The sequence below is a fragment of the Myotis brandtii genome, unplaced genomic scaffold (genome assembly GCF_000412655.1).
Source record: "Myotis brandtii unplaced genomic scaffold, ASM41265v1 scaffold528, whole genome shotgun sequence".
Taxonomy (NCBI): Eukaryota; Metazoa; Chordata; class Mammalia; order Chiroptera; family Vespertilionidae; genus Myotis; species Myotis brandtii.
In genome coordinates this window covers 243,246-266,576 of record NW_005369930.1, presented here as the reverse complement: position 1 = coordinate 266,576, position 23,331 = coordinate 243,246, and the positions used below count along the sequence as shown (strand labels likewise).

Below are 23,331 nucleotides of genomic sequence, written 5' to 3'. Positions count from 1 at the left end.
AGGGTCTGGGGCTGCCCACACTCATCGCCAGGTTCCAGGGTGAGGCTCACTACTGGGCTCTTTAGATGCCCCAGGCAGTGACGCTGTGCACTGCAGAGGGAAGCCCTGCTTTAACCTCCTGGAAAGACCCCAAGTGACCACATCTTTAGTTTACTTTCAACCTCCCACCAAGTCTGTGAAGCTTGAGGAGGAGACAGTGGTCTGAGAGAACCCCTGCATCCTGTGGCCAGAGTGTGGGCAGGACAGCAGGGTGGGGTCTGCACCTGCCCGAGTCAGGGGGCCGAAAGGCACTCTCCGTCCCATGACTGATTAGTAATCAGTGTGATGGCAGGAACCCCACCTGGTAGCCAGGCCTCAGGTTGTGCCTGCAGATACAGGCCCTCACACAGCTCCCTTCTGCTGGCCATTTCTTTTGGGACCTTGGGACACCAGACCTAGGCACAAGGCGCTTTGGGGAATGAGGACCATGGGAGATACTGGACTTTTCATCACGTCCTCCTTGTATGCTGGGGGGGAGGAAGAGGTGGAGGGGTCCCCTGAACCCCTGTTTCAAGCACTTTCCCTGGGAAGCATGAGAAAAACGGGCACTGGGTTGGTGAGTTCAGGGCTCAGACTCTCCACCATCTCTCCTTGGCTGCAAACAGGGACTGGGCAGCCTCAGGCCATGTGGCCGGGCAGGTGAGTGGGCCGGCCCCTCTCCTAAGGAGAGAAGCAGATGAGGGCCCCCTGGGAAGAGGGGGGTTGGCACCTGTGGGCCCCTTGGCCACAATGCACACATTGGGCTTGGGCTTGGGCTTTATGTGCTCAGTGCCAACACCATCCGCCTGCCTGCCCGCGTTCAGCTTTCCTGGGTCGCCACACTGTGATTAATCGTCGGGCAGTGGCATCTTCAATGGGCAAAGTGTCAGGAGGACTGAGGAGGAAGGAGGGGAGGGGGGCTAAGGTCATGGAGGCTGCAAGGATGGGGGTCGGGCGTGGCCTGGGCCCCCAGCTCCACCAGCCGCATTGAAGGAGGCTCTGCAGCAACGCAGTTGCTCTGGGAGAAGAAAGTGAGGTGACTGGGGGTCATGATGGACACAGTGGGATTCGGGGTTCCATCTGCTGTTTCTTGTGGGGAAGAGATGGCCCAGTGCTGGGGCTGCTGGGCTGTGGCAAGGACAGACTCCTGCCAGGAGAGAAAGTCCCACTCCAGGCCCTTCCCTGGTGCTGCTCTGACGCTGGTCCCCAAGGGTGTCCCAGGCCAGCAGCTCTGGAACGTGGGAAAATGCCGCCACTCGGGTCCTCCCTGCCACCCGAGTCAGAAGGTTGGGGGTGGGCCATCCAGGTGGAGCAGGGCCTCCAGGGGCTCTGGGGTAGCTAGGGCCTGAGGACCCTGTGCAGGGCATCCTGGAGCGGCCAGGAGGATAGTATCTGCTATGGTCAGAGTTTGCCCGACCAGCCATCCTTGGTGCTGGGCGGCTGCTCCAGCACTGGGACGGGGCAGCGCAAGTGTACACGGGGTGCTCACCCAGAAGAGCCGTCTCCTCCCCACTCCCGGGGGCTCTGCCCGTGTCCCTGGGGCAGCTGGTGCCAGTCTGCACCCACCATGCACTTGCTGAGGGGAAGCCAGGTTTCTAAGCTCCCCGATGTGGGGTTGGCCAGCCTGGCTCCTGAAATGAAATACAGGTTCAGAAGCGTCACCACAGATCCATACTGACACAGGAGAACCGGCTGTTTTACACACTTTCTCTTGGGGAACGCGCGCTGTTGGTGTTGGCTCATTCTTACATCTGTGAGCAAGGTCTTACAGCAAGCATGTCGAACTCGCGGGCCACGGGCTGTGGGCCACATGCCTCATTTATTTGGCCCGTGTTAGCCTTTGAGTTTGACAGGCTTGTCTGACAGTGTTCATGTTTGAAAGCCTGTGTTTGTTGGTAAACTATCCTTGTAAAGAAATTGGGAATAGTTGGGAAGCTTTGTAATAGAGGGCTTTATGTAGCCATAGGAGGAATCACATGTTATTTGAAATAGTCACATTTTCTAGAACCAACACTTTCTAGATATTCCTTCTGTTGCTGAAGGGAATGGGTTTTTCACAGCAGGGTTTCGGGTTGCCACAGTGGCAGAGTGGGTGGAAATATCAGGACAGAGCCTTGGTGATGTGTCATTACTGGGGTTTGATTTCCAAAAGACAGAGCCCAGTGTGCGGAGCGTGGAGGCCGTCCCTGGTGGTGGAGATGAGTCCAGGGTTCCCAGGGGGAAGCAAGGGCTCCAGGGATGCAGGGTGGGACTGCAGCTCAAAAGGCCCCCAGCGGGTGCTCTTTTACCTTCCTGTGCTGCAATTATTTGAATTAAACAACAATTCTGTGCACACCTCTGGCCAAGCAGTGTTCTCTCCAGTGTCTGAAATGGACCTTTTCGGTCGGGACCCTGATCAGAAAGTCCCTCCATCCTCAGTCCCCGCTCCTGGGCCTAGAGCTGAAAAGTCCAGTGGATGGAAAGAAGGGGACAGGCAGGAAGCGGGGGAGGGGGAAGAAGAAGAGGGCAGGGTCAGGACCAGCAGAACCTGGGACTAGGGTGCTCTCAGGGGCCTGTTGTCAGCCTGCCAGCAGGGCGGCAGTACATTCCTGGCTCACCACTGGCGGCCTAGGCCGACTGCATCCTCCCAGTCAATCTGGACACAGCTGTGGTCCTCTGGGTTGTTTTGCAGACATAGATGAATGTGCAGATGCGGATGCCTGCGGGGAGGCACGCTGCAAGAACCTGCCCGGCTCCTACTCCTGCCTGTGCGACGAGGGCTACGCATTCAGTTCCCAGGAGAAGGCCTGCCGAGGTACCCATCCCAGCCGCTGCAGGCACCACACACATACATACACATGCATGCACTGCACGTATGTAAACATGTGCACTGTATGTACGCACACCACACATGTGTGCACCACACACATGGGCTTCTTGATGCAGCTGGGCACCTTCTCCAACATGCCACAGACACAGAGATAAACAACACAAGGCCATGCCTGTGCTCCTGCGGCTCCCTGGGGCTTCTCTCCAGCCTCCACTCAACCAGCTGTATTTGGGGTCAGGCCTGTGAGCTCTCACTTCCCTGCTGAGCCCAGACATGTCCTCGGGGAGCTCAGAGAGATGTTCTCTCTCCCCAGCTTCTTGCCTGGTGCCCTGGCAGCTGCCCAAAACTTGAGGGGGATGATAGGGTGGTCCCAGCCCCTGCATCCTCCTCCAGCACCCAGATCCACTCTCGAGACCCCCAAACACTCCAGGGATTACTGTCCATGGCACAAACCTGCCCCAGAACCTTCAAGCCAAGCGTCGTACAGACGAGATTGTTTGCTGACCTGGGAGTGCGTGGTAGGCTTCACTTATCCTAACATCCTCCCTCACTTCGTACAGTAACTGCTCCCCTAGGAAAGAGCAGGTCGGACGCTGGGGCTGCGGGCCTGGTGCTGAGCAGGAGTTGGGAGGCCAGGGTGGGGCCTCTGGGAGTTGGGGCTTGGAGGTGAGTGCCTCCCAAGTCACAGTGAACACGCCATGGATGTGATCAGAGAGCAAGCATGTGCGATTGCACAAAGTGAGGTGAGGACGTTTCCCTTGTGGCCAACAGATGTGGACGAGTGTACGGAGGGGCGCTGTGAGCAGGCCTGCGTCAACTCCCCGGGGACCTACACCTGCCACTGCAACGGACGCGGGGGCCTCAAGCTGTCCCGGGACATGAACACCTGCGAGGTAGCACCCACCTGTAGCCAGGATGCGCGGCCTTGCCCTCAATTGACTGGGCTGTCCAAGCAGGCTCTTCTTTCTTTTTTTCTTTTTTTTTTTTTTTTTTGGCCCTTTAGAAGCTGGTGGCCTTTTGCTGAAAGGCCTGGTGTGCTTGGGGCTACGTGGAGAGATGTAGGGTGGAAGACATGCTTGTCCCACCCCAGGGGTTTGGTTGTATCTATGGCAGTGGTTCTCAACCTTCTGGCCCTTTAAATACAGTTCCTCATGTTGTGACCCAACCATAAAATTATTTTCATTGCTACTTCATAACTGTAGTGTTGCTACTGTTATGAATCGTAATGTAAATATCTGATATGCAGGATGGTCTTAGGCGACCCTGTGAAAGGGTCGTTCAACTGCCAAAGGGGTTGCAAGCGACCCACAGGTTGAGAACCGCTGATCTATGGGATCGCTACAGCAGCTCCCTACACCACCACGGACCAGGTGGTGTGGATCTTCAGTGTGCATCGCTGGCATGGAAATGATGTATCCTTGCCCCACAGGTTCCCCAGGTGTGCCATCTATGCCTCCTGACTCTGAGGTTCCCCAGGTGTGCGCTCTGAGCCTCCTGACTCTGAGGTTCCCCAGGTGTGCCCTCTGAGCCTCCTGACTCTGAGGTTCCCCAGGTGTGCCCTCTGAGCCTCCTGACTCTGAGGTTCCCCAGGTGTGCCCTCTGAGCTCCTGACTCAGGTTCCTTGGATGTGCGGTCAGTGCCTCCTGACTCTGGCTGGCCCCTGACCACCCCCTCGGGCTCACGCCGCAGTGTCCCTCTGGCAGGGAGAAGCTGCACTGTAGAGCAGCCTCCAGTAATCAGAGGAACAACGGGAATAACAAAGCACACCTGACTCATGCAACCTGGTCAAGATGAGCTTCAGGGAAGCTCGAGTCTCCAAATACTGCTCAACTGATGATTTTTTTTAAATCACAATTACCATATCATTATCTATGAAGAATTCCTCAAAAAAATGAAACGCATGCCCAGACAAGTAACACAAAACCTAGAAAATGGTCTGACTAATCAACGAAAGCATACAAACGCTTTCCAGCGACCAGAACGCTAACGTTTTAACCATTGCCCCTAGCGGTTCTCAACATGTGGGTCGAGAACAATGAAAATACATCCTGCATATCAGATATTTACATTACGATTCATAACAGTAGCAAAATTACAGTTGTGAAGTAGCAACAAAAATAATTTTATGGTTGGGGGGTCACCACAACATGAGGAACTGTACTGAAGGGTCGCGGCATTAGGAAGGTTGAGAACCACTGCATCAGGAAACCAATGTTAGTGGATGGCAACTATCCAGAAACACCAGCCTCCAAGCCTCCATATTTTATTGATTTTACAATATTTTGTAGTTGCTTTTTATGATTCCCTATACTTTGTGTAGGTTTGACATATTTCATACTTTTAAAAAAACAAGAGGGAAAGGAACACTGGCAGGGAAGGTGACAGTGGCATAGCAGGGAGAAGTGCTCTAGGGGATCCCGCTGGGAGCACAGGAGCCCGAGGCTTCTGGGGAGACTGGGTCCAGCCTCACCTGGGAGCCCCACATGGAAGGTGGGCTCTCACAGAATCTTGAGGGGTTTTAGCAGGAATCGAGCCCTGACGCCAAGCACTACCTGTGTGTGTGCCAGGGCCCTCACTGGGCGGGGTGAGTGGCAGGACACAGAGGACTGGGCCTGCGTCCTGGCAGGCCCTTCAGAGCCAGAAGAGGGGCTGAACCAGGGCATGCCCCTGCCTGACGCGCTCCCGTTCTCACAGGACATTCTGCCCTGTGTGCCTTTCAATGTGGCCAAAAGCGTGAAGTCCTTGTACCTGGGCCGCATGTTCAGTGGGACACCAGTGATCAGACTGCGCTTCAAAAGGTTGCAGCCCACGAGGTGAGAAGGTGGCTTACCCAACAGGCCCCTGGGAAACGGCTGGCTGATGGCTCCGCTCCCCATGTTCCCAGGGTGACACCTAGAATGGTCCTGGCTCCCCTGGCTATCAGCTCGGTCTGGGCACAGACTCAGCCACAGTGCGGATTTCATGCTGGGCTCTGGGTCAGCGCCAGCAAGACACGTCCCGTAGGCGCTCTGCCCCGGGTGCCTGTGGGGGCTTGGCAGGGGTTGCCATGGGACACGGGCCTGCTTTCCTGTTTCTCTTGCTGGGGCCAGTCTGAGCTCTCACCGGCCTGCATCTAACCACTGTGTCTCGGTGCCGTGCTCAGATTGGTGGCCGAGTTCGACTTCAGGACCTTTGACCCCGAAGGCATCCTCTTCTTTGCTGGAGGCCATCAAGGCAGCAACTGGATCGTCCTGGGCCTGCGGGCCGGGCGGCTGGAGCTGCAACTCCGCTACCATGGCGTTGGCCGCGTCACCAGCAGCGGGCCCATCATCAACCACGGCATGTGGCAGACGGTGAGCATAGCCCCAAGACCCCTCCTGGGCCAGCCTGGGTCTCCTGGGATGAGGCCCCGCAGTTACTCATTCTCTCACACACTCAACAGTTGGTGGGTACTGCACCTGGCAGGATAGGCCCTCTGGCCCCCCAAAACTTGAAGTCTGATGGAGCATTGTCTCATCATGTGATCAGAGCATGGCTCCCACCTCGAGAGCCATGACTTCCAGCAGGGCAATCCCACCAGGGGGCATGTGTCTGTATCTGGAGACACAGTTTGTGGGTAGGGGGCCCTGGCACTGGGCCAAGGCCAGGGAGGTTGCTAGATACCCTGCAGCACACAGAATGCCCCACTGCAGCGAACCCTCCGGTTCAGACTGTTAATAGTGTTACAACTGAGAAACCCTGGTCAGGGTCCAGGCACCTGCTCTGTCTCCATGTGGCCTGTTCAGGCTCCAGGAGCTCACCTTTCAGCTTAAGGCAGGCTCAGATGGACACACTGACACCATCCCGGGCTCTGGCTTCTGGTGTCTGCCCTGTTCCTGCTGAAATCACCCTTGGGTGCCTCTTTATGGAGAAAGTCCTGCTGAGACCTGACCTGGAGGCAGCTGTCCCACCAGATGTTGGCTTTGGAGCACTCTGCCTTGTCCTGCCTCCCACGCCCGGAGCAAAGCAGCCTGGGGTGCCACAGGCTCCCTCTAACAGTTCAGAGGCTCCATAGTTGGAAGTGGGCCTTGAAAAGTAAACACTTGAACGAGAAATGAGGAAAACGTTCTCTTTTCCTTTACAAGTGGAGATAAAATGGAAAAGTCGCCCAGCCTCTGTGAATGAAAACACTTAGATGTTTGCTAATATTTCCATCCTGTCAAGTACTACTTAGTTCCTTCTCTCCTAACCTCTTAAAGTGCAAGTATCTCCAAAGCGGCAACGCTGCAGATAAAACAATAGATCTGGAAGGAAGCCGCCTTCAACACGGGTTGAAGCAGGTGTTCCCTCCATGGCTGTGGGCGTGAGGGGTCCTGGGTGGCTGGGGACGGTGCCCAGGTGAGGAATTGGGGCCAGCATGGCCAGTCGGTCGACAGAGGTACCATCACCCTAAGAAGGAGCTGGTCCTTGAGGAGCAGGGTCAGCTCAGGGACGATTTCTTTCCAATCTGCCCACAGTTTCCAACCAGTCCCTGCCCCCACGGCACCCCACACACAGACACCACGCTCTTTTGACCAAACTCAGACCCAAGTACCTAAATGTTTCTCCACATTAGCCAAAGAGGAAACTTAGATTTCTGGGAGATACATGTATATAGAGGGATAGGTTTTAAAATATTTTCTACACAGAAAGTAGAAAAGAATGAAAAGTCTTAGAATGAACTCATATGTTCATTTAGCATCTAGTAGTGGATGCCATGTTCTGAGATAAGTGTTGGAGATTTAGAAATAAAATGTGTTTTCCTGCCTTCAGTGGTGCACAGCTAAGAATAAGAAGGACCAAAATGGGGGCGCAGTGATGTCAGGGCTGGCCTTAGTGGAGTGGTGACATCAGGGCTGACCCAGTGGGGTGGTGACACTAGGGCTGGCCCAGTGACATCAGGGCTGGCCCAGTGGGGTGATGACATCAGAGCTGACCCAGTGGGGTGGTGACATCAGGGCTGGCCCAGTGGGGTGGTGACATCAGGGCTGACCCAGTGGGGTGGTGACATCAGGGCTGGCCCAGTGACATCAGGGCTGACCCAGTGGGGTGATGACATCAGAGCTGACCCAGTGGGGTGGTGACATCAGGGCTGACCCAGTGGGGTGTCATGTCAGCCACAGTTCCCACTCCCTGGCTGAGGTTTAGGGAAGTGCTCAGAGACACTGGATGAGAAAAATGGCTTCAAATGGGCTCCCTTGCAGGGAGAGGATGGGCAGGGAGTGGGGGATGGGTAGCAGTGCTGGGAGGGAGCCCATCAGACCTGAGCCACACCACCGACCACATGGAGGCTGTGTGGGCACACGGAGGCCAGGAGGAGGTGTGGGTAATGGGCATGTCATCCTGAGGTGGGGTGTCTTGTGGTCCTGGGTGGTGATGAGCGTGGTCCCCCGAGGTCGGTGCCCCTCAGACGGCACACTCCCACTCTCATAGCTGGTTTCCCCAGGTCTCCATTGAGGAGCTGGAGCAGAGTCTGGTCATCAAGGTGAACAAGGATGCCGTGATGAAGATCGTGGTGGCCGGGGATCTGTTTCAGCAGGTCAGGGGCCTGTACCACCTCAACCTCACCGTGGGAGGCATTCCCTTCAAGGAGAAAGACCTCGTCCAGCCTGTAAGTATGGCACTCGCCCTTGGGGTCGGGGCCTGGGGTCGGGCTGAAGACAAGGGTTACTGTGAGCCGCCCTGTGCTTAGGGTTAACTAGGTTGGGCGAAGGACCGGAGAAAGGTCAAGTTTTCCCAGAAGTGAACAAGCAGCAGGTGGAACAGATAGCATCTGTCTCAACCATCACTTCCTATGAGACTCATGTGAGCTTTCATCTGAGTTGATAACAAAAATGTCAATTTTGCAGTGGAGATAAAAACACAATGAAATTATTCTTTAACGAAAAGAGCAATCCGCTTTTTCGGACAATTCCTAAGAACATTTGGGTTGTTGACCTTGCCAGAATCTTCATAGGGGAAAAGGCCTAACGGGACAGTCAGTACTGGTCAGGTGTAGAGTCCTGCCCTTCCCACCGCTCCCCGCACCACGTGCCTTCGCCCCTCATCTGTGCTTCTCCCTCTCCCAGCATGCTGATGTCCGGGGCCAGAGTCTTTGGCACTGTGACGATGGTTTCCACACCAGATATGAGTCATGAGTTGGTGTTCTGCATAGTGGGTGGTATTAGCACTATCTTCCCTCCAGAGGGGAGGGGAGGGACGTCCTGTCCTACCCACGGCCTCCAGGACCAGCCCCATTCCAGGGCTTCCCTCCCACAGTTACCAGTTACATCCCTTATGCCTCCTCATTCTACAGACCAAAGCTGAGGTGCCCTGATTTGCTCCAAACCATCTACAAAGTGGGTGGCCGGGCTGGAATCAGTATTCCCGGCCCCGGGACTTATATCCGTGGGTGCTTTTCAGGTGCCGGGTAAGAAGAGCAGGCACAACTGTGGTATAAGTGCTGCCTCACCCCACATCCTTTCAGCTAGTGGCCAGTGCTCCCTACTCTGTTTGATAAGTGGGGACGCCGATGCAGACAGAGCAGGTGGGGTTCACGACACGATTCGCGTTCTCGGACGGCAGGGAAAGAGGGCCCACCGTGTGTGCCACGCTCAGAGGGGTTCTACAGTGAGTCATTTGTCGAGGACAGCGCCCCTTTGTGAAGTAAACAGCCTCCACAAGTAGGGTTTGGTCATCTTGCAGCCGATTTTCACGGGCCTGAGCCAGAGGGTGCCCCGCTCATCTGACGAGGGTGGCACCCTCCATGTGTTCTCTCCTCGTGGTGTCTGGGAGACGGTGGCTGTGAGGAAGCCACTGGATTTCTCTGTCTTTCCAGATAAACCCCCGCCTGGATGGCTGCATGAGGAGCTGGAACTTGATGAACGGCGAAGACACCACCATCCAAGAAACAGTGAAAATGAACACGAAGATGCAGTGCTTCTCTGTGACCGAGAAAGGCTCCTTCTACCCGGGCAGTGGGTTTGCTTTCTACAGCCTCGACTATGGTAAGTCTGGGCTCCTAGGTGGGGAAGCCGATAGACGCTAGGCAATGGAAAACCAAGGGACAGCCTCCTACCTGGGATGGCAGTGTCGGGGGCAAGCCGGGCCCACCATGGGCTGTGCGGCTGGAGGCAGGGGACGCAGGCCCCACCTCCCAGGCCTGTTTTGAGTTAGCCCGTGAGGAAGAAATGGCAGGCGGAGAGAAGAGCCCCCCCCCCACCCCCGCTGGTGCGTGGTGGCTGAGCTGGGGAGGCTGGCGAGGACGAGAGGGCTCTAAGAGGGCCTTTGCAGAGAGCTCTGAGACGAGACAAGCTTGGGTTTGTCCAAGTGGATGGAGAAGCTCCCAGAAGTGTACTTGGCATTGCCATCTCCAGTGACTCACGAGGCATTCAAAGGGGGCGGTATCTGAACATCACAGTGCAGCTGACTCGGGGACTCCAGGGAGCCCAAGTGTTAAAGAAAGAGGAGAACGGGGGGAGGATGACTAGAAGCCGGTGGCCCCGGCCCAGACACTGCCCAGAAGGCTGTCACCCCCAAAAGAATTGAGGCTCCCAAGCCAGTGTTGAAAGCAGCCAAGGAGCTTTCCTTTTACACCTGGAGACAGAAAGCACCATGAAAGGGAGGTGACGCTCTGTGCAATACTGCACAATGGGAAGAAGGCGGGAGATGGGGCAGACAGAGGCAGGCAGGAGTGGTGGGCGGGGCCCTGATGCCATTGGCACACACTGAGCTGTGTGGGGATGGTGGGGATGGTGAGGGGTGGGGCTGAGGTCAGCTGGGAATCCCTCCTTCATCAGTAACTCAGTCCAGGAAGTGAGGGTAGCTGCAGAGGGTGGGCCCAGAGGCCCTCCTGGCTTCTGTAAAGCAGGGCCCAATTTCTTAAAACAAAACGCAACACAGCTACCTCTTTCCCTTTATTATTATCAAGTGAGTGACAATTTACAGTAAGAACAAATGATCCTAACATGCTGACAAGTGAGCGTTCCCCTAAACATAAACTTTACAGGAAATGAATTCACATCCCAAGTCACGTTATCGATTACCTGATGATAGAAACACTGTTCTGAGGATGTGGCGTGAGTGATTTGGATGGTGGTGGATGGCTAAGCAACTCCGTGGTTTGCTTCCATACTCACAAGGTTTTCCCTAATCTTCTTAGATAGGTTTAAAATCAACCTTTGTTTCTCGAGCATACCCCAGTTGGAGCCCTCGATCGTCACCGTGCCTGGGCTCAGAGGCCTGAGTGGCTCTGAGCTTGGGAATGCTAGGAGAGCCACGCATCCTGGCCCAGGAAAATACACACTCACAGAATTGTGCACTCTCTTCCGGTGGGTTCACTGCCCCCTGGAGCCCGCAGGGCACCCTGTCCAGAGCCTTCTCTGTGTGATGGCTCTTACGGGTGCTTCCTGCGTCTCTCTGGCTCCTGGCCCGCACCCTGGTCCAGGCAGGCTCTGTGGGAATTCCTCATGCTCCCTTTTCCACAGCCCACCGCTGCCCAGGGTCCCAGCATCACTGCAACACCATCTCTCCTGGGGCCATTTCTGGCTTTGCCCGGCCTCTCATTCCCACCTTGCAAGAGTCCCACTGGGGTGCCCCAGCCCCTCCCTGTTCCTAAACCCTGGGCCTTTTGTAGTTAAACTTCCACACTCGGTCTTTCACCTGCTCCTCAGCCCAGGGCCAGCAGCATGCTCCCTCCTTCAGACCTCATCTCCACACATCACCTCCAGCACGCAGCGGGGCCTCTGAGTTCAAGGAGGGCCCATCCACCTTGGAGGAGGTGAGAATGCTCCTCCCTCCTTAGCAAGACAGGCCATCCTCTCAGGACCCTGTATCACCAGCCCCCTTGTATCTTCGCTTTAATGATCAGAGCATTACTATGTCATTAAAGGTATTTTGGAAAAAAAGAACCATTCACTCCTAATTGTACATCCTAATATAATACATACATGATTCCTTTAGTCTTCATCTTTATACATACAAAGCGAGGTACAATGTTTAACATCAAATCCTATAATATAAAACACTTAATTCTTTTTTCACTTAAATTATAAACATTTTTCATGGTGTAACAGAGACGTCACAGGCATAACCTCCAGTGGCTGCAAACGTTCCCATGACAGTACATGGCCCGGTCTGCTTACCCTCTTTGCTGTGTGGTTTGATCTGTAAGTTCTGTGACAGCGAAGTGCAAACGGTATTCAGAATCTATGCATTTTTAATGAGTCTTGAGCTGTACCATTAGTGTCCACTTTATAACAGAAGGACTCATTGGGAAATCAGGTTCCGTACTCTTTCTTTCACTCGGCAGTAGTTCAAAGTCTGTGTGGACTCGCTAGGTCTCGAGGTCCGAGAAGCCAGTGCCTGAGGACAGTTCCCGAGGAGGGCTGAGGCACTGGTGCCCTCAACAGCTCCAACAACCAGCCGTGGGCCCAAACCCCATCACAGGGGAAACTCACACACCAGAGAACACTCTTCTCGCTTCCTTCACAACTAAAGGGAAAACTTGGCAACAGAGGAAAAGTGTGTGTGTGTGCGCACGCGCGTGTGTATAAAATCTATAATTATTTTTAAATTCTGTGTGCATTCGATTCAATGGACAGTTACTGAGAATGGACCATAGTGGATCCCACTTAGGGACGGGACCCACAGATAATTCGAGGAGCTCACAGTCCAGTGGGGAGGAGACAGAAAGAGCGTCACGATTCACCCTCGGATCACCTGAGCTCGAGCGTGTGCAGCACTGCTTCAGTGTCATTCTGCCTGAACATGCTCCTCCATCAGGATTTTCAAGTTCCTATGAGATAGAAACACTGAAAAAACAAGAGGGCAGAGGCTTTCTCTTGCTTCTTCATGAGCAGGTGATTCAAACATAAGAAGGAAACATGGGGTAGTATTTGCCCTCCAAGAACCACAATCCAGCCCTTCCCACCAAAATGTGGTTTTTGGAACTGTGTGTGTAAGATATAGACATATTATATACATACTAGAGGCCCGATGCACAAAGTTCATGCAAGGGGCTCGGCCCTCGCAGCCCCGGTTTCGTCCGGAAGGTCGTCCAGAAGGACATCTGGAAGGTCATTTGACTGTCCAGTCTAATTAGCATATTATGCTTTTATTAGTATAGATTTCCTTTAGATGCATCATATGTGGTATATCATATCACTTCTATATGACATCTGATGCATCTAAATAAAAATCACTCCACTAAGGCATGGGAATAGTAAAAAAGCTGCAGCTCAGAATACACAATTGTATATGGTCTGTTGGGATGATGCCCGTGGCAGCTCATATTTGCATTGCAGTTTGAACTCTCCAAAGTGCAGCCAACCTTGTAGAACTGCCGGAAAGCCACAGCTGAGATGCAGTGGGACTGGGGCTGTGGCCTCCAACACGTTCAGGGGAAGAGGCGAGTCCTGCAGGAGAGACCGTGAGGGAGCCCAGGGCCCACACAGCACGCCTGCCTGTCCAGTCTGTGGTCACTCTCAGGGGTGTTCGGGAGACCAGGGCACTGGCATGGCCAGGAAGGAAGCAGCTGTCCTCGGTGGCCCTGGTGCCTTTTGACTGAATCAAGTGCCCAAGTTGTCCTGTCACTTCGCAGCTGAGGGCTGTTGGCTCAGACAGTGACAGCTTCTTAAGAGCCCAGCACTGAGCTCTTGGTCGGCTCCCCACCTGCTCCTGCAGCGCCAGGCAGGGCTGGGGCTACTGCGGGTGCTCTCTGCTCACTCCCATCTCTCCCGCGTCTGTATGGCCTCTTGATGCGCCGCCTTCATTGCAGCACGAACATCGCCGGACGTTGGGACGGAAACAACCTGGGAAATAGAGGTTGTGGCTCGGATCCGCCCCGCCACCGACACGGGGGTGCTGTTCGCGCTGGTGGGTAACAACCACACTGTCACCCTCTCCGTGGCCCTGGTCGACTACCACTCCACCAAGAAGCTCAAAAAGCAGGTACCACTCCCCATCGGCCCCCAGGGTGGAGGGGCTGCCCCAGCGTCCAGCAAGCAACCCTTGGGGCTGTCCACCCTCAGGGCCCCAGCGCCCTTCCTGGGGTCAGGTCACCCATCCCCTGGCCCTGGAAGTTCTGTCCCACCCTCACATGTCTCTCACCAAGTCTAACCAGCCACACTTGGCTTGGGGACACTTGACATAGGTCCCCTGACACGATGTCCATCTAAACTGCATGGCTTGGGGAGGCCAGGGGCCTTTGAGGCAGTTGTGTGATGGGGCGACCTTCCTGCCTATACAGCTGCCAGCTCTGCGGTTTAGAACTATTTGAATTAGTTGCTCATATTTAAATCAGGTGATTTCACTAACAAATTCAGATTTCCAGTTTCTCTTGAAAAGTCAGATGCACAAACCCTCTAAGAACATTATTCTCTGGAAGCCACCAACACAGAACAGCAAGGGCGGGCGGCAAACATAAACATCCCAGCAGGCAGCCGGGCCCTGCGGCCTGGAGGGCTCATGCTGCAGAACATACCTCTGATAACACGGGCCAGAAACACACTGTATACCATGGGTCAGGAACACACTCCATACCATGGGTCAGGAACACACTCTATACCATGGGTCAGGAACACACTGTATACCATGGGTCAGAAACACACTCTATAACATGGGTCAGGAACACACTCCATACCGTGGGTCAGGAACACACTCCATAACATGGGTCAGGAACACACTCTATAACATGGGTCAGAAACACACTCCATACCGTGGGTCAGGAGCACACTCTATACCATGGGTCAGGAGCACACTATAACAGAGCTCTGAGTACAGCTGCCCCTCCACACAGCCTGCCCTGTCCACTTTAACGCAGACTCCACCACTCCCTACTGTCCCTCGATGCTAAGCCAGCTATCTCTGGTCTTGGGGCTGACTATTTTCTTAGAGAACAGCTGAGAGGCCTGGAAGTAGGTTTTATCCCCTCGTATCTGTCCAAAGCAGGGAACGTTGCTGACCCTCAGGGGTGCGGGTTGATGAACATGAATGCCTTAAAGGCAGTCAGGCTCTTCTGCTGACCAGGACTAGGCACTGACCGGTTCGGTTTACGCCCAGACGCACTCACCACCACCATGGCGCAGGTGCATGTTCACACCAGTCCCTGGTGTTTGCAATAAACAGCTGTGGTGACCACCCAGGCGGGGTGGAGAGGGCAAGACTGCCTGTGCTATCGAGGGTTTCTTCTGTCAGAGTGTGTTTCTGACCCGTGTCATAGAGGGTGTTTCTGACCCGTGTCATAGAGTGTGTTTCTGACCCACATCATAGAGTGTGTTTCTGACCTGCGTCATAGAGTATGTTTCTGACCCACATCATAGTGTGTTTCTGACCCGTGTTATAGAGTGTGTTTCTGACCCGCATCATAGAGTGTGTTTCTGACCCGTGTTATAGAGTGTGTTTCTGACCTGTGTTATAGAGTGTGTTTCTGACCCACATCATAGTGTGTTTCTGACCCGAATCATAGAGTGTGTTTGTGACCCGCATCATAGAGTGTGTTTCTGTTCTGTGTTGTCAGTGTTTCTGGCCTGTGTTGTCAGAGGCGTGTCCTGCCCGCCATGAGCACCCCAGACTGCAGAGCCCCGCTGCCTGCTGGGTTGTTCATGTTTGCTGCCCACCCTCGCTGTTCTGTGCCGGTGGCTTCCTGTGATGCCTCCCGGCCGCAGGAGACCCCTGCCCCCACGGAGGGCGCAGGGCGTGGGGAAGGCCAGCGGGCCTCCAGCCCAGGACAGGGCACACTGGGTTGTTGCCGGGCTGCCCCCCCACCCCCACCCCTGGGTGCTCAGGTGTGCTTCTGCCCTGCAGCTGGTCATCTTGGCTGTGGAGAATGTCACCCTCGCCCTGATGGAGATCAAGGTCTGTGACAGCCAAGAGCATGTGGTGACCATCTCTGTGACGAAGGGAGGGGCCACCCTGGCTGTTGACGGCACCAAAGGCCAGACTGAAGTGAGCCCCGTGGAGCTGCAGGAGAGGTTGGCCGTCCTCGGGAGGCGCCTGCAGGACCCTCTGCTCACCTTCGTCGGGGGACTGCCAGGTAGGGCTCCCTGTGGGCTGCAGGCTCGGAGGTGGGGGCACTGGCTGTTCTGACCACCCCCGACTCGCTTGCCCCAAACTGAGCCTAGGAGTTTCTACACTGAGATGCACTTTTTTTTTTTTTAGAGCAAGAGAGAACACAGGTAGGTTTATTGGCTGGCATTGTGAGCATTCATGTTCATCAACACCAGCCTAGCAGCTTATCGGTTGAGATTGAGAACATGTCCCTGGGAACAAGCATCAGCCTGAACCTGCCCCCCCTCCCCTGCGTCCTCCAGAAGCAAACAGCTGGGCATGCGTCAGACAGTGGCTCCAGCCAAGGCCCATGGGAAGGCCCAGCTGACCTGGAGCAGGCTGGAGCCAGGTGCCCAGTGCCCCAGGCCGGCTTCCCCCTGAGGCCTGGTGCCCAGCTGTTGCAGCAGTGAGCCGAGTAATCACCAGCCCCTCCTGAGTCGGGCAGGGGGGCCGAGAGGGGAAGGCAGTGCACAGCTGCCGCCTACAGGCCAGGCTGGACCTGTTTCTGATCAGATGGAGAGTGTCCTTGCCCATGGGGCCTGCCATGAGCTGAGTGATCAGGGCAAAGTGGTAAAAAGGCAGACGAGGGCCAGGTGCTGATGATGTGTAAGCCAGTCTCCACGTGCTCCCGTGGCCCCGCAGGTCTTCACTTGCTGGGCATAGCAGGATTTCGGTCTTGGCTACCAGACACAAATTCCCATTTAGTTTTCATAAACAAAGCTTTGAAGAGGGTGAGAGAGGGCCCGGCGGCCCTGCAGCATGAATGATTCATTCGGGCCAAGAAGATAATATTTATTTAACTGACTTGACTATCTGTTTGCACTTCCTTGTGGGGCAAAGGAGGGTTTCTTGCCAGAGCCTGGCTGGCAGATGGTCAGTGCTTGCCTGTGGGCACATACAAGGGAGGGTGATGTTCTGGAGTCAGTGCCCTTGAGAGAAAGGCCGGGACTGAGAGGGCCCCACCAGTGAGCGCTGCAGCGGGGACGCCAGGGTGGGGAGCCCAGCCTCCTAAGACGGTGTTTGTTCTTTCCCCGCTGGCCTAGATGTGCCGGTGACCTCAGCGCCAGTCACGGCTTTCTACCGCGGCTGCATGACGCTAGAGGTCAACCAGAAGGCGCTGGACCTGGACGAGGCCGCCTACAAGCACAGCGACATCACGTCACACTCCTGCCCCCCGGTCAAGCCGGCCAGCCCCTAGAGTGACCGCTGCTGCAGGAGGAGCGGCCACGGAGCACTCCTCGCGCTTTCTTTTCAAAACAAGCCAGAAGGGAAGGCGGCAGTCGCCCCAGCCCGCCCCGCCCCGCCCCGCGAGCAGCTCCCCGAAACACTGAATCCTCCTCGCGAGCCGAGTTTCTTTTGAGACCTTCTTTACCTTGTAATATATGTGTAAATAGTTGAGAAGACTAATGTAATGACCCAGAAGCACACCCCGACCCCCAGAGCGCCCTGTGTGAGGCTGGGCTCTGAGGAGCCGGCCTGAGGGTGGAGGCAGGGGGCCCGCACAGGCCCGAGGGGACCCAGGAACATAATTCTCTGTTATTTTTATTACCAAATGCTTCTTTCTGACCTAAAAGTATGGGGAAATAAACTATTTACAGAAACCTTTTTAACTCTGTGTTGGCAGTCTCTGCTCCTTGCAACATCAGTGCTCAACAGCTCGGGGTGAAATGACGGAAGGAAGGACTTGTGCCGAGGGTCTGAGGCCAAGGGGGGCCTCGTGCAGGGACCTCACCTCTGCCCACTTGCCGGCATCCCCCCAGCGCCCACCTGAGCTCCAGGCCCAGGGGGAGCTGGGCTCTGTAAGAGAGATGAGCCACCTCCCTGGGGAAGGGGGCGGCTGGCCCCGGACGCCCTCCTGAGCGGGGCAGTGGGGTCAATGGAAGCGCAGGGTCGGCCCCTCAGCCCCACATCTTCTCTGAGGCCGTGAACAGCTGGAACGGAACCAGGAGGTGGGCCCCGCATTGGGCTCCCCCTGGGCCTCGCTCCTGGTGCTCCTGGTCCGTAAGGGGGTGGAGCAGACAGTCCTCACACTGACCCCAGGAGAGCGAGGGGCCATGACAACACCAGCTGTGGGGAAACACACGTGGGCGCCGGGAGCGCCCCCACACACAGCGGGGGCCACTGCGGCCTGCGGTCCTGACCTGGGAGAGTACAGTGGGACATGTTCATGCTGTGCCTGACGTGACGGTCGGGGAGGGAGCCCGTGCCCCACAGCCGGGGGCGCCATCACAGTGATGTTCAAGCAGAGGGTCCCAGAGAAGCTTTCGGCATCTGGTGGGGGCTGCACTCGAAGACTGAGTTTCTTCTTTATTTTTAATACCAACCCCCAGTGTGTGGTCGGAGGCAGTCGGGCAGGTTTGGGTGTGGTTCCTTTCAGACCTCTTTCCTCAGATGGCAGCAGTGTCCCATGGCTCCGTCATTCCACCTTGATGGAGTTAACCCCCAAACGCCGCATTAGCCCAGCGCAGAATCAGGCGGCTTAGGTGTCGGTGTCTTTGCGTCCTCCTGGCTGCTGAGCATGAGTTCATAAGTCACGGAGATAAGCAGGGTTCGGGAGGGAGGATGGAGCATGAAGAATCCACCCACCGCTAAATAATGACTGAAACGCACCGGGTGTGGCCCACTGAGGAGGAGCAACGCCCCTCTGGCTTTCCGAGTAGAGGGCAGGGGCCTCGAGGACTGCATGCGAGGCCCCGCCTGGCTGGGTGGGCCAGGTGGGTGACCCCGAGTGCACCACGTGGCGGGGAGCAATAGTCCCTTTCACCAGAGGCCTGGCTCCCCCTTGAAGGGGCAGGGGTCCCCGTGTCACTGGAAGGAGTTGGCAAGCACAGACACCCATCCCGAGGGACCTCCTGGGCCAAGTTCACCTCAGAGGACCAGACTGAGGCATGAAGGTACAAGGGTGACTTGGCAAGGACACACGAAGGCAGAGGTGTGTAGGCCCCCAGATCCCGACAGGGCTGGCCCGAGTAGCCAGGGTCCACTCCACTGAGGGTCGCCATGGGTCCTTCGCACACTCACCTGTGTCTTTGGGGTTCCTGCTGGCTCGAACCCACATTTCTGCTTCCCGGCCCGTCCTACAACCCCACGTGTATGTCAGGCACCAGGTCCACCTGCCCCACCATCAGGGGCACAGCTCGCTCAGGCTGTGCTGGCTGCATCCTTTACGCAGCATCTGGTTGGAAGTTTTGTTGACTCGGGACTTCAGAAAACTCGTCTAAGAGGTTCTTCGGGTAGTTTTCCACATCGGTGCATGAGAAATAAAAGACGCAGAGAGCACGTGGCAGGCCGTCCCTGAGCCACTTCAACCCACCGTGTCCTCGTGGAATACCCAGCACCAGCCACGGTCCTTGTGGAAGGAGGGTCCTCACCAGCCTCTTCTCCCAGCTCTGGGGTCTCCCCACACTCGGTCTGTGGCCCAGGTGGATGTGTGTGCCGGCTCACACTATAAGTGGACCCCAAGTCCAGGCACCGGGTGCTGGCTTTGGGCCGGGCAGGTGGCCTGGGTGGGCTGAGCTGCACAGGCCAGGGCTTGGAGCTGTAGCACATAGCCTCGGGCTGTCCATCTGGGGCACGAGAGCCCAGTTCCTGAGGACTCTGGCGTTGAACAGGAGGACTCAGGCAGGGACGCCCTCTGCTCAAGAAGCAGGAGGTCTCACCCCAACCCGGATGGCCCCGGAGCCAGCTGAGCACCGCTCTGAGAAGCGTGGGATGCATAGCTCCACCTCCTGCAGCTACGAGAGCCCAAAGCCACTTCGGGGGCCTCATCCGTTTCTCAGCCCTGTCACTGCAGCATTCCCCGTGGTGTTCTCTGATTTTTGTCCACTGTGGAGGCGACTCTGGAATGTTCTTGAGGAATGCTCTCCTGGCCGGCTAGGAGTCTCCTCCCGCCAGCCCCAATTCTCCCGAGAAGGCCAGAAGGGCCAAGACCAGGAAGGACACACACTGAGCTCTGGGCTTGGACACTCTGGAACCCCCACAGGGACACACAACAGAGACCAGCATCTTAGAGGCTTTCTGACTACTTTGGGTTCATCCTCTGTCCAGGGAGAGCTAGACACACCTAGGTTCCCTGGCGTGGCTTCCTTCGCCTTCCACTGGCTGCCAGAGGTTATCCTAACTACTGCCAAGAAAAAGCTATAGCAAGCACAGAGCCAAATGCTGCAACACATTCCCCAGCTGTGCCAGCCAGGTCGGCGTCCTTGCCACGCTCCAGCCCAGGCAGGGCCAGGCTGCAGAGGAGGCTGTGACAGAGAGTCCCATATCCTCCGATGGTGGGCTGTGACAAGGAGCTGGGAGGGTTCTGGGTGTGAGCTATGGTGATGAAGCTGGGAGAATTCTGAGTGTGCACTGTGGAGACGGAGCTGGGAGGGTTCTGAGTGTGAGTTATGGACATGGAGCTGGGAGGATTCTAGGTGTGAGCTGTGGAGGAGGAGCTGGGAGGGTTCTGAGTGTGCACTGTGGAGATGGAGCTGGGAGGGTTCTGGGTGTGAGTTATGGAGGAGGAGCTGGGAGGGTTCTGGGTATGAGCTATGGAGGAGGAGCTGGGAGGGTTCTGGGTGTGAGCTGTGGAGATGGAGCTGGGAGGGTTCTGGGTATGAGCTATGGAGGAGGAGCTGGGAGGGTTCTGGGTGTGAGCTGTGGAGATGGAGCTGGGAGGGTTCTGGGTGTGAGCTGTGGAGATGGAGCTGGGAGGGTTCTGTATGTGAGCTATGGAGTTGGAGTTTGGAGGGTTCTGAGTGTGAGCTATGGAGGAGGAGCTGGGAGGATTCTGAGTGTGAGCTCTGGAAAAAGAAAGTAGATGATTTGATTGAATGTGTGGAGAGAGAGTAGGGAGTGGATTATGCTATTGACACATTTATTGTCTGAGTTAATTTCAAAGTTTTTTTTAAAGAGAAAAGCAGTAATAATTTTATTTATTTTTGTTCTTTGTGTTTGTTTATAGGATACTATTTATTGAGAATGCCTTTTTGTGTGGAGGGCTATTCTGTGCATTTGGGTCATTTAATAGCATCCTTGCCAACTACACATTAGATATGAGTAGTACACCCCCCCCACCACCACCACCGAAAGCGCACACATACACACACACACACACACACTTATGACGATCAAAAATGTCTCCAGATATTGTCAGATGTCCCCTGGGTGAAAAATCATCCCTGTTGAAAACTATTGCATTTTAGAAAAAGGAAATTTGACCCCTACCTCATATAACCCAGAAAGTGAACTCTAGGTAGAGTACTAGTATATATTTAAGCCTAAAAGTAATGTGTAACTATAGCCTGTGGGCCCAATGTGCTCCTCCCTTGTTTTTATTAATAAAGCTTTATTGGCACACAGTCACACTAATTAATTTACTATTATTTACAGCTTTTTTGTACCAAAATGGCAGAGTTGAGTAGTTGCTACACACCTACTGACCCTCAGAACCTAAAACACTATCTGGCCTTTTGCAGAAAAATTTACTAATCTCTCTGATAGAATATTTTCATGACTAGGGCAGAGGAATATTTATTTATTTTTAATTCATTGATTTTAGAAAGAGAGGAAGGAAAGCAGGGAGGGGGAGGGGGAGAGAGAGAGAGAAACATCAATTTTTGTTATCCCACTTATTTATGCATTCATTGGTTGATTCTTGTATGTGCCCTGACCAGGGATCGAACCTATAACCTTCATGTATCAGGACGATGCTCTAACCAACTGAACTACCTGTCCAAGGCCGATAAGTATTTTTTAAATAACACACAAAATGCCTTAATGATAAGGGAAAATATTTTAAAATTGGGCTATGGTAAAATCAAGAATTTCACCCTGGCCAGTATGCTCACTGATTAGAGCATCGGCCTTTACACTGAAGGGTTGAGGATTCAATTCCCAGTCAAGTGCATGTACCTGGGTTGCAGGTTCGATCCCTGGCCCCAGTCAGGGCATGTGTGGAAGGCAACCCATCAGTGTCTCTCTCATGTCGATGTTTCTCCCCCTCTCTCACTCCCTCTCTTCTGCCCACTCTCCCTCCCTCCCACTCTATCTAAAAGCAATGGAAAAATATCCTTGGGTGAGTATTAACAACAACAAACAAACAAAAAAGAATTTCAAGAACAAAAAACAAAAAAATCAAGAACAAAGTTGGAAGACTGATGACTTCAAGACTTACTATAAAGCAACAGTAATCAATACAGCCCAGTATTACCAACAGAATAGACAACTAGCCCTGGCCAGTGTGGCTCAGTTGGTAGGAAGGTCATCCCATGCACCTAAGGGTGGCAGGTTTGATTCCCAGTCAGGGCACATAACCAGGTTGTGACTTTGACCTCTGGTTGAGGGGCATGTAGGAGGCAGCCATTCAATGTTTCTCTCTCTCCCTCCCTCTCCCTTCCTCTTGCTAGAGCCAATCTTAAAAATTATTAAAAAGTGGCCCAGAGAATAATTTTTTTAAAAAAAGAACAGACAGGATAGAAACTCCAAAAATAGACCCACATAAATACAGCCAATTAATCTCTGACAAAGGTGCAAAGACAATACAATGGAGCAAAGACAGTCTTTTCAACAAATGGTGCTGGAACAACTGGACATCCATCCACATGCAAAAAAAAAAAATGAATCTCGACACAGGCCTTATACCCCTCACAAAAATTAACTCAAAATGGACCACAGACCTCAATATATCAATAAACACACACAAAACCCATAAAACTCCTAGAAGATGACATAGAAGAAAATCTAGATGACCTTGGATGTGGCGATAACTTTTCAGATACAACACCAGAGGCATGATCCATGAAAGAAAGAATTGATGAGCTGGACTTCATTAAAGTTAAAACGTCTGCTCTGCAAAAAGCACTATTAAGAAAGTGAAAGGACAAGCCACAGACTAGGAGAAAATATGTGCAAAGGACACAATAGTATCTGATAAAGGACGGTTACCCCAAATACACAAAGAACTCTTAAAACTCAACAATAAGAAAACAAGCAACACAGCTAAAGAAATGGGCCAAAGAACCTAACAGATACCTCACCAAACAAAATATGCAGATGAGAAATCAACACATGAAAAAATGCTCCACCTCCTATGTCATTGGGGAAATGCAAATGAAAACAACAGGCGACCACTGAACACCTACCGGAATAACGGAAATCCCGAACACTGGCAACACCGAATTCGGAGCCCTCAAGCACTCTCGTTCGCTGCTGGTGGGAATGCAAAATGCTACAGCCACTTCAGGAGACAGCTGGTGGTTTCTCACAAAACTAAACATCCTCTCACCCTGTGATCCAGCAATCACGCTCCTTAATATTTACCCAAAGGAGTCGAAAATTATGTCCAGAGAAAAACCTGCACATGGATGCCTATAGCAGCTTTATTCTTAATTGCCCAAACTTGGAAGCAACTGAGATGCCCTTCAGTGGGTGAGTGGATAAACTGTGGCACATCTGGACAATGGAATATCATTAGTACTAAAAAGAAAGGAGCTATCAAG

General features: G+C 54.1%; 1 protein-coding gene across 1 annotated transcript in view; it reads left to right on the top strand.

Annotated features, from left to right (window-relative positions):
- Nucleotides 1-17,460, top strand: part of GAS6 (growth arrest-specific 6) — a gene marked incomplete at its 5' end in the record, with an annotated part of 46,240 nt that extends 28,780 nt beyond the window's left edge. Inside the window, 9 exons of the mRNA XM_005877688.2 lie at nucleotides 2,690-2,812; nucleotides 3,599-3,720; nucleotides 5,522-5,640; nucleotides 5,970-6,159; nucleotides 8,271-8,435; nucleotides 9,642-9,810; nucleotides 13,581-13,753; nucleotides 15,608-15,836; nucleotides 16,894-17,460. Of these exons, the coding sequence (XP_005877750.1) occupies nucleotides 2,690-2,812; nucleotides 3,599-3,720; nucleotides 5,522-5,640; nucleotides 5,970-6,159; nucleotides 8,271-8,435; nucleotides 9,642-9,810; nucleotides 13,581-13,753; nucleotides 15,608-15,836; nucleotides 16,894-17,048 (1,445 nt within the window). The remainder of the gene's footprint in view (nucleotides 1-2,689; nucleotides 2,813-3,598; nucleotides 3,721-5,521; nucleotides 5,641-5,969; nucleotides 6,160-8,270; nucleotides 8,436-9,641; nucleotides 9,811-13,580; nucleotides 13,754-15,607; nucleotides 15,837-16,893) is intronic.
- Nucleotides 17,461-23,331: the final 5,871 nt, after the last annotated feature.